At 39.9% G+C, this 10,647-nt stretch overlaps 1 protein-coding gene and 1 pseudogene across 1 annotated transcript; one reads left to right on the top strand and one right to left on the bottom strand.

The window, feature by feature from the left end:
* Window positions 1–1,366: 1,366 nt before the first annotated feature.
* On the top strand, window positions 1,367–2,416 carry LOC133730962 (NAC domain-containing protein 2-like). The gene has a single exon (XM_062158454.1). It carries the CDS (start codon window positions 1,367–1,369, stop codon window positions 2,414–2,416), a length of 1,050 nt encoding a protein of 349 aa, XP_062014438.1.
* A 1,533-nt stretch (window positions 2,417–3,949) lies between these two features.
* LOC133730961 (uncharacterized) lies at window positions 3,950–7,784 on the bottom strand (annotated as a pseudogene).
* Between the last annotated feature and the right edge of the window lie 2,863 nt (window positions 7,785–10,647).

The following is a 10,647-nucleotide window of genomic DNA, read 5'->3' as shown; positions in this document are numbered from 1 at the left end:
CACTGCATATGTGAATTTCAAAAGGTGATCTCATCATCATTCTACTGGAGCCGATTGTGGTCTTTTCCTCCACTAGATTAAAATGAATTCTTTTTTGACTCCAAGAAGCTCAATTAATTCCAGCTCTTCTTGGAGTCCCGGAAATTCTGTGCTCTTGCTTGTTCTTACTTAGTGCACATGACTTTTTTGAATAAATAATTAAACTGCTGCCAAGAACTCCTATCGACTTTCTCTTTGCTTAGTAGATGACTGATGACAACCTGCTCTGGTATTTCTTGGAACCACAGAGTAGGCTTCCATAGATGTTTGAACAACACAGGGATTGGCCTTAGGCAAGATTAAGATTCTCAAAGCCTTAATCTCATCCATTTTGGCATTTGCGTTGAGAATGCTGCCACAAACGAAAATTTAAATTAAAAAATACCTGGAATGAAGCATGTCAACTGTAGGTGCTAGTGCAGGACATCAAAATTGAGTGTGCACTGCACCCGGTGTGAGACTCTGTTCTTCGCACTTGGCCATTTAGAATTGGTATTCTTTTGTAATCTCTCAGGGACACACTAACAAGAGTCCAAGTCTGGCACATGTCGAAGGTTTCTCTCAGGCATTCATTCCATCAAACACCTTGTGGGCATCTCTCATGTTCTCAGACTTTTTTACACATGCAACAGATTTTTAATCTCACCTACACGATTTCACCTAATTATTAAACTACAACATTGCCACTCCCTTTCCTCTCTCTCTCTCTTCACTCTCGCACTATGCCGGCGGCTCTCTCTCTTCCTCAGCACGACGCCGGCACTGCCGCGCCATGGAGGCTCCGGACTTGGAGGAAGAGATCGGAGCTTTCTCCGGTTGCGGCGAAGACACTCGACGGCAAGGCCCAGCGGCGATTCGGACTCCGATCGACAAGGCCCAGCCGCGATTCCGAACCCAACGCCTCCAGCTTCACGATGGAGGCTCCGAGGTGGTGAGAAATCGGCGGCGTCGTGGTTCAAGTTTCACGGTTGAACTGTTCGAAATCCGATTGGGTGCCTCTGGGTGCCCATATCAATTTCTAGGTTTTTTTTTCTTTTTTTCTAAAAAGCCATTTATTGGAATCTGATTGGTCCACGTCCTACAAAGTCGGTTCTTGGCGATCAAGTTTTGAGTTTCTATAAATTCACCCTACTTCATAGTGGTTTCCACAAGTCCTTAGTTTCTAAATTTCATCCGCAGAGAAATTAGGGCACCAATCTTTTTTAGCAGTGAGTCCCAGTTCACTCTCGATCTCTTTAGGTTTTCTCAAGTTGAATAGGTCGACGATATTCAGTTTCAGGTTTTCTTTAAAAAGACCCAGCAGAAACAACTAACTTCCGATCCATTAATGGAGGGTGAGGGTGGCTATATGCTTCTTCCGGGCCAAAGGTTTTGCCCCATGGAAGATGAACTGCTCATGTACTACCTTAAACCCAAGGTGAATGGAGAGGAGGTACCCGGAAAAGAAGCCCTTATTTGCGAGTTGGATCTTTATGGTGAGCAAGAACCTTGGAATATATGGGAAAGATATGAAGCAACAAGGGCAAACGACTTGAGAAGGAACAAAGATCTCTACTTCTTTACCAAAAAGAAGAAGGTGAGTGCAAAAGCCTCGCGTATAAGGAGAAAAGTTGGGAGTGGTTCATGGAAAGGCCTGGACGCAGCCAAGGAGATATATCTTCTTGATGATCAGAATCGGCAGCCAACAACTACTCTTCTTGGTTTCAAGAAAACCTACACCTACAAGAATACCAGCTCTGTGCATCATGGTCGCTGGATCATGTACGAGTTCGAACTTGATGATTCGCAACTCCTGCACAAGAAACAACAAGTAAATAAGAATGAATACTCTCTTTGTTTACTTAGGAAGAATGATATACTACCGGAAAAGAAGAAGAAGAGAAAATTAAGGCAAGAAGAAGAGAATCATGAGATGCTCCAAGATAATGTGCCAATCTCCATCGTCAACACCGATCCTGAATCGGAGCCGCAAGCGAAACGGCCATGCACTCATGATAATGTGCCAGCACCATCACCATCATTATTGGATTTCGCTCAGCTAGAAAAATGGTATGATCAACAACAATTCTTGCTGCCAGCTGAACCTCAACCAAGCTGGGAAGAAAATTTGGGGCAGATACCAACATTTTCAGCTAATGAATTAATGAGTGGCCATAACTCTCACCAAGATAAAAATCAGGTGCATGAGCAAATGCCAGCTGAAGAGGGTATCTTGACACCAGGGGAAGTCGATCTGTATGGAGGCAACTTGAGTGATGTTATGGTTGGTGCAAACTGGCCCAACTCTTTTATAGGGGAGCTAGTGGAGGATGAGCAGCCATATACCATGGAAGAGGGTGAATGGAATGATTTTCTTGTTCAGATTTTGAGTACTTAGCATTTTAGTTAATATTTTTTTCTCTTTTTTGCTGTCGATCTCTACCAGAATTAATATATGTAATTGTTGACGGGATTTAGGCTTTACGCCCCCCTTGTTGTATCTTCTTCTTCAACTAATAATATGACTATATGAGTTATAAAAGTTTCATCTTATGGTTAATTGCCATAAAAACCCAACAATTAATGTCATTTGTTATCTGAGATTACTTATCTTTCTGTAAGTAGCAATAGTTGTTACTTTTAAGTCTTAAAGTCAAATCAATCAACAATATTGATATATCAACAAGTTGGATCTAACAAAAACATCAATTCCAATAATGATTTGAGAAGAAGGCAATGGATGTGTTTGAAGATGTCTGTTACTGCACATGTTGGGATCAGGGTATCAATCATCTTTTCACCTCATAATTCGTTTTTCTCACAAGTTACTAGTGTATATTCACTCAAATTGATTGCAATCCATGCCATGTTCTTTAAACCTTAATTCTTTGCCCTTTGGTTGGACTTGCTCTTAAACTGGCGGCACCATAAATTAAAGAGATACGAGTTAGCTTCTGTAACCAACAACTTTTCACCAACTATATACAAGTCTCACTCTGAATCAGCTGAGGTTTGCTAAGCTCAATTTCCTTGAAATCCTTTTGGCTTTTCCTAGACAATGCCATTTCAGGATGAGGAGGTAAGAACTTTGCAAGCAAGGGCGTCAGAACAGGAACTAATCGTTCGAGGAGGTGTTGATCTTCTTAAAGCAGAAATAGGACAAGCAGTACTTGCAAGAGTAATAGAACTAACGGTAATTGTTCCATAATCTTCTAAACTTTTAAGACGAAGCACTGAAACGTACAAAAACAGAACAAAGTTGATAGTCTTCATCACCAAATCCTCAAATGAAGAGTCTTCTATGGGAGGTTGAAGTCAGCCAGAAGAATTTGTAGGAGAGCAATTTCACTCTAAAGCCTAACCAAATTCCTCCTGGACAGGAGAATAATTCAACAAACATTAGGCCGAAACTGAAAAAAAATTATAAGAGCATGAACACGAGAAGAGAAACAAAGTTGAAGAAATGTTTGAAAAGCAACAAAGAAAATAGATCAAGGATGTGCAGGCACCTCTATCTCCCAAAAATACAGCTTTGTCAATAGCTGAACTTGAGATCGAATTTGTGAATGGGCTTATATGGAGAAGGGTGATGAAGCCTTGAATGATGTAGGTTTGGGGGTTTCCACTGTACAGCTATGAAGAAACTAAGGACCTTTAACCTGTGACACTACTATAACCATCTTAGAATCTTCTTCACTCTGATGTGTATGTATAGCCCTGTCACCTGTCTCACAACCCATTCTTAGCCTGGCTTTGAAACACGATATTTAGCAAGCGAAAGAGTAGTTTTGTCAAAATCCTCGTCAGTCACAATGGGTCCAATCGTCCAGAAAGATAAGAAATTATAATGGGAAGAATTATGTACTTGTTCCACTAGGAAGAAGCAGGGGCCGTTAATCTTTTGATATCGGCTCCCAGCATATGAATTTTTGTATCCCAGCATATGAATTTTTGTATCTACATTCTCATAACCACGGTCAATATGAGCAACACCGCTGATCTCAGTAGTACCTTCTGCAGCCAATGCAGCTAATACCAATGATATCCCACCTCTGAGGTCAGTTGCAGCAAGGCAGGAACCAGACAAACCACTGCCAGCAGAATAGAAACCATTAGAGCGCCATTTAGTTTCCAATTGAAAAAGAAGAGAAAACAGTAAGAAAATAAATAAAATTAAGAGAAATATTTTAAAGGATTTTGCATACCTTCTATTATCTTTCCCGAAAACCAGAGCAGAGCTTGCACAGACTTGAATTTTTGCTCCAAGCTTCCGCAGTTCGTTTACTAGTATAAAGCAGGGAACATGTATGACAATAGGTCAATAGGTCAATGCAAGTAGCGTCATTTGTAACAAATATTATCATCTTTCCAGACAGAAAAACAAAGAAGGAATGTCTATAAAAGAATACAGGGGATAAGAAGTATTTCCTCCTTGTACTCTTTTTTAAAACTATCAAAAACCAATTATAAAAGAAAAACTGGAGACAGTGTAAGGGTTTAGAACAAGACTCGACAACATAGATGTACACACCTTAATGCCTCATTATGTGTGTTTATTATGTATGTATGCATGTACACAGACACAAACATGCATGGACACGTGCATACTATGTGGCTAATAAGATCATGAACCCTCAATGATCCACACCTTCATTAATTGAGAATCTGCATATAAAATACAAATGCGAATGCACACAGTATATACCACATACCATTTGCCATGCGCTTTTCAAATACATACTCTTCTACAGGACTTAAACCATTGCACGTGGTTAGCAGGGCCATTGTTTACAGTTGGAGATCTGTAGGAAACCCGGGGAATGGCCCTGTCTTAACCTCAAAACCTCGCAAATTCTCACCACTTTGAGACACTGCTGAAACTGAAGTAATAATGAAATATACCACAGCATGAAATTAAATTACCACAAGAGGCAGATAAGCAGAGCAAACAAAATGGGACCAAAGCTATTTATAAAACAATTTAACATACTTCCAAGGTATCATGAGAGCATTGCCTTATTTTGCAACCAGCGGCCAAGAGTTTTTGCATCAGACAGGAAACTTGGGAAGGAATGACAGGTGAAATTGAAATGAATGAGCGAGCAATAGCTGCAGCAAGCAAAAACGTGCCTGCTTCAATACGATCAGGTGCAATAGTACATTTACAACCATGAAAATGAGATTTTCCCTTGATGACAAGCTTTGTTGCTTCCTGCTCCTTCCACACAGGCCCCACTTTTAGTCAGAAATCGAGCAAGATCAACCACTGGTTCCTGTGGTTAAATGTTGTCGAAAAGTCCGAAAACAGGTCACTTAATAAAATCCATTAGACAGCAAACAAAAACACTTGAACATTTTCCATTATCATCACAATCAGAAATAAAAACTTCAGAGAGATTCACTAATCATACTCTGGCAACACTGGACAGTATAGTTGTTCCATCAGCCATACATGCAGCCATCAGAAGGGTTTCTGTTGCCCCAACGCTAGGGTAATCAAGTTGGAAACTTCCCCCAACCAATCCTCTTCCATTTAATGCATATGCCTGAACTTTGCCATCCCTGTGTATCACAGAAATTTACTTGATCAACTCATCTCACCATTCATAGATGATAGACCATGTAAATAGTTGAATACCAATGCAATTGGCTAAACTTTACTATGGGTTAATCATAAAAACAAGTGTTACTGACTAAGGAAACAGGCAAGTCATGTAGAATAACAGTCACTAACATAAAAATTTGCCAAAGCTGCCATAGCTGAGATTAGCAATTTAATTTTGTACTTGTAACTGGTTTGCGGTAATTTAACAACATAAATGTGCTTACGTTATACCTTCAACCTTAGATGGCATCTTAGTCTCTTTTCGAGACAAAAACTATATACAAGTGTAACTATAATTCATCATCTCACACGCCACATAAACCAGAGAGTTTAATTCACATGAACATTTAGCAAGTGGTCTCTCTTTTAAGAATGCACTAGTAGCACCCCATGGGCCATGTAATACGTGGCAAGTACAGTGTAACTGTGTAAGACATCAAAGATATCTGAAATTAAAACCTTGGTGGTTAAAAGAAGGCACTTTATCAATTCAAAACACAGAAGGGAGAATACAGAAATTATGTTAAATTTAGTGCGGCAACTCCCCATGGACCTCCTGAACTCCTGTGAAGGAGAAATTTTACTCCTGCACAGGAAGAAAGGAGTCTAATAGCCATATCGATTCACGACTTAAATGTAATGAGCTTTGGAGAAACAAAAAAAGAGAGAGAGAGAGCTTTAAACCCCAAATGTTTTGATCAATGGTATAATGAATATCAAAGCATCTAGCTGTTGCATCATCCAGTATCTAAACACTAATAAGAACATTTAGAACAGTGAACTCCGAGCACTACAAAAGCAGTTCCTGACAAAAAAGTTGAAAATTATTGAAGATGGTGGACACTCACTATATAAAATTGAAATGGTTCACAGTGAGATATGCTTTTTGAGATGGTTAACAGAAAAAGATATGCTCCGTAGGATGGTTATCAGAAAGAAAAATCATGAGAGGGTATGTTATCATCATAAGATTCATAACACATTCTGTCCCAATCTGCTGATTAATAAAGAAAATATGCTTTGCTTCGAGGGAAACACCTTCAAGAGATGAAATTTGTGACCTATCTACCACAGTAACACATGGTTTCATTCCTTACATGGGACTTGGGAGATAAAAAGAAAGAAAAACAGAAAAAGAAATCACCCCTCCAGTTTGTTTCCTTTACTGACTCATCATATTATAAGCAAGGTACTGCTGGATCTGACAATGAAAAATACCTAAAATGGAAATAGCTTGAACAACAGCATAACCATCCATAACAGTATTGAGTAAGTCAGTTCTAAATGTGCTATACTTCTACACAATGTAGTTAGAAAATCACACACCAGTGTCGCCACGCATATCATACTACATTACTACTCTTACCCCAATTCTTCAAAATAGTCCATCTAGTACCACTCCTAACAGTAGCACAAATTTTTGCAACACAATCAAAATTCATAAAAGTTCAAGTCAACTAATTCATCATAAAGTGACCATACAATCTCCAGTATATATGCTTAATCTCATGCAAATCTTAATCAAAATTCTGTGAGCATTTCTATGGAACTAGCAGATGCATCAAAGCCAAGTACATTTCTGAAATCGGCTAAAGCAAAGAGGAAGAAACTTACTTCATCTCCACAACAGCACCAAGAGCTTGAAGACCCCGAATGTAAAGGTCCACCGGTCTAGCACCAATGTCACAGCCACCGGGTAATGCAACCACAGCCTCACCGAACCGGGCTACCAGCGGCCAAAGAACGAAAAACCCACCTCGGATCTTCCGAATCTCATCCGAATTAGGCTCAACATATGTAATCCCACAGTGTTAAGTGTTAACCATGATTTCGCTGATCAAAAACTTCAACTTTAGCACCCAGAGAGGCTAAGACAGAAGCCATTGTGCTAGTATCTGACAAATTGGGCACATTGTGAATGACTGAAGTGCCTGCGCAGCAAAGGGTAGCTGCGAGAATGGGCAAGGCTGAGTTCTTGGAGCCACTGATGGGTACATGGCCGGAGAGCTTGGAAGGGCCGGTGATGATGAGCTTTGGTTAAGGGGTTTGGATTTGGGTTCGGGTATCGGGTTCGTGTTGTTGGAGTTTAAGTGGGTTTAGGAGGGAGTGGAGTAGGGGGTTTTGGAGAAGTTGAAAGGTTGAAGACAAAGCAGGTAGCCATTTTTTTAAGTTGCCGCCAAGTGCTGAGAAAACAACAAAAGCTTCAATATTGAGACCTGGTTTTATTGGTTTATATGGAAGTGGCACTTTTCACCAAGTAACTGTAACTGAAGTCAGCTTCAGCTGATCTGGATAACTGGATTATTGAGTTTGATACTAGGATACAACTTATTGAAGGTGATTGTGTATTATTAGGTTCTTAATTCACCATTACCAATTGAAGATTATGTCAGCAAAAAATAAGTTAAATCGCAAATTGTGTAGTTACTCATTTGTATCGAGCTATGTTTTTGACAATGAGAGCTTCTATTCATAGCTCTAAAATTAGTATTTAGACTTCCCCACTTAATAGACCTCAAACTTACTTACGTAGATACCTCCCTAATTTTCCCATAATACCCATAATCCAATAATATCAATAAAAACTTTTTTTTAGAGTGTTTTATTCATATACCTCCAAAATTGGTAGTTTGACGTCCATCAATTTTTGAACATTTCACAATATTATTTTACTCTTGATATAACTAAGCTGAAAAAAAAAAAAAATCAATTGATAGCTCTCTCCCCCTCCCTCCTCCCTTGCTTATTGTTGTAGAGACCAAGAGCAGTTCATTTCTTCAACTTCCTAAGATTCCCTCGTTTCATATATTTGCTCGAACAGTACGCTCCAATGGATGAGTATGATTTTAAGAGAAAGTGGTTTGTTGGTGTTTTGGTTAAAGAATATTGCATATCCGAAATTGACTCGAGGAACTGCAAAGTAAGAAACTGGTATGGGTGTGTGTGTTTGGTGGGGTGGTAAGGCTTTGGTCTCATATATAAGAGGTCAGGAGTTCGAGCCCCATCAAGGGTGGGAATGGGGTGGGGTTTTAAAAAAAAAAAAAAAAAACTGGTATGTTGATTTCTCCGCTGCTTGGTAAGGATGAAGACCATAACAAAAACAAAAGGGAAAAAATGGCATGAGGATGACCATTTGTTGATTTCATACCTCTAAAAGGGCAAAAACTTTTTTTAATTATTTTTTCTTTCTCTTTTGTGTCTTTATTGGTAATTTGATATGAGTTGACAAAGTCAACTATCACTTGAAAAAAGAAAGAGGTCCAAATGCCAATTTTGGAGATATGAATAGAAGCTCTCTATGATGAATTGTTGGTTTCTTAATTAACTTTCTATGAAAATAATCTTTAGATTGAGGTGCACGATGGTATCCCAACAAAACCAGACTAATCTCCCGCCGCAAGTACACAAACCAGAAAATCCCTCAAACATGCTGGCCACAAACTGGTGGGAGTTGGAACTCAAATGTTAAACATGAGAGTTCCATGCTAGGCCCTTAACTAGGCCTGGGCATTTTAGCTCGAAAGCCCGGATTGGACTGATCTGGACAGTTGGGTCCGGGCCGGGCTTTGAGGAAAAAAAAACACAAAAAAATAAGGCCCAGACCGTTTGAGTTTTAATGGGCCGGTCCCGGGCCCTAGAATCCATAAACCTCAAAAGCCCGTTCAATTTTATACCTATATGCTCTTTCAGTTTTATCCCACTTTTTCCCTCAATCCCTTTTACTCTAGTTTCGAAAAACCTTAGAAGTTAGAACCCTAATTCCTAAATTTTCAGATTTCAATCTCCATCGTCGAACCCAGCCTTCAATCCCCTTCATGTCTTCGTCGAAAATCTAATTTCTCAATCCTATCCTAAGCCCCAAGCCTCATTTCAGAATCAAACATCACAAAAAAAAAATAAAGATCCCACCTTCCTTCAATATGCACCCCTTTCTCAGCCTAAACCCGATGAACCCTAAATCCCATACCTAGTTCATCAAATCCATCCCTCATCAAATCTCATACCCAGCCTATCTCAGCGACCAATTGCCTTCATTTAGATAGAACCCCAGCCCTCCAAATCTCCTTCATCCCATATTCTCAATCCAAATCCAACCTCCCAATTCCAAATCGAAAAATCTCATGGAAACAAAAACTCCCACTTAGGGACTTAGATAGTGCCAGCTTCCGTCCATTATGAGGGAGGTGAGGCAAATATATCTCTTCCTTCAGCGAAGAGAAAGCAAAGCAAGAGAAAGAAGTTGTTTATGGAAATTTTCCAGTTCTACCACCTGTATTTCAGTTCTAAGACTTGGAACCTGAAAGGCCCGAAGGACCGGCTCGTATACTTTCAGTCCGGGCCTTCTCGGTCCCTAATTATTGGAATTGTGATTTTGGCCCAACCCGATCGTTCTGGTCCCGGTCCCTGCAAAATCCATGTCGGGCTGGGACCACGCCCAGGCCCACCCTTAACCAACCTCACACTAAGTGGTTATGGTGATATCTTCTCAATATTGAATTTTGCCCTAAGCCTAATTATTAAACTACAACATTGCCACTCCCTTTCCTCTCTCTCTCTCTCTCTCTCTCTCTCCAGACGACGCTCTCTCTCTCTTCACTCTCGCACTATGACGGCAGCTCTCTCTCTTCCTCAACACGACGCCGGCACTGCCGCGCCATGGAGGCTCCGGACTTGGAGGAAGAGATCGGAGCTTTCTCCGGTTGCGGCGATTTTGCATGCATATATATATATATATATATATATATATATATATATATATATATATATATATATATATAGTCCGGCTACACTAAGGACGTCCTTACCTAGCCTTAGGTACGGATTTCCGGTTTTCACCCACTTTCCGATCACATTTTCACATCTTAACCGTTCAGTTTTTAGGTTCTAATGTATAGATCACCTCTGCAAATTTTCAGCCAATTTGGTAATCGTTAAGGTATCAAAAACTGCAATTTACCATTATAAATACGAACGGTTCCGGTTTGACAGATTCGGTCTGTTCGTTGAAATTGCAGTTTTGTACG

Source organism: Rosa rugosa, chromosome 2 (assembly GCF_958449725.1).
Source record: "Rosa rugosa chromosome 2, drRosRugo1.1, whole genome shotgun sequence".
NCBI lineage: Eukaryota > Viridiplantae > Streptophyta > Magnoliopsida > Rosales > Rosaceae > Rosa > Rosa rugosa.
The sequence above is the reverse complement of the archived record's forward strand: the minus strand, read 5'-3'. Positions and strand labels throughout refer to the sequence as shown.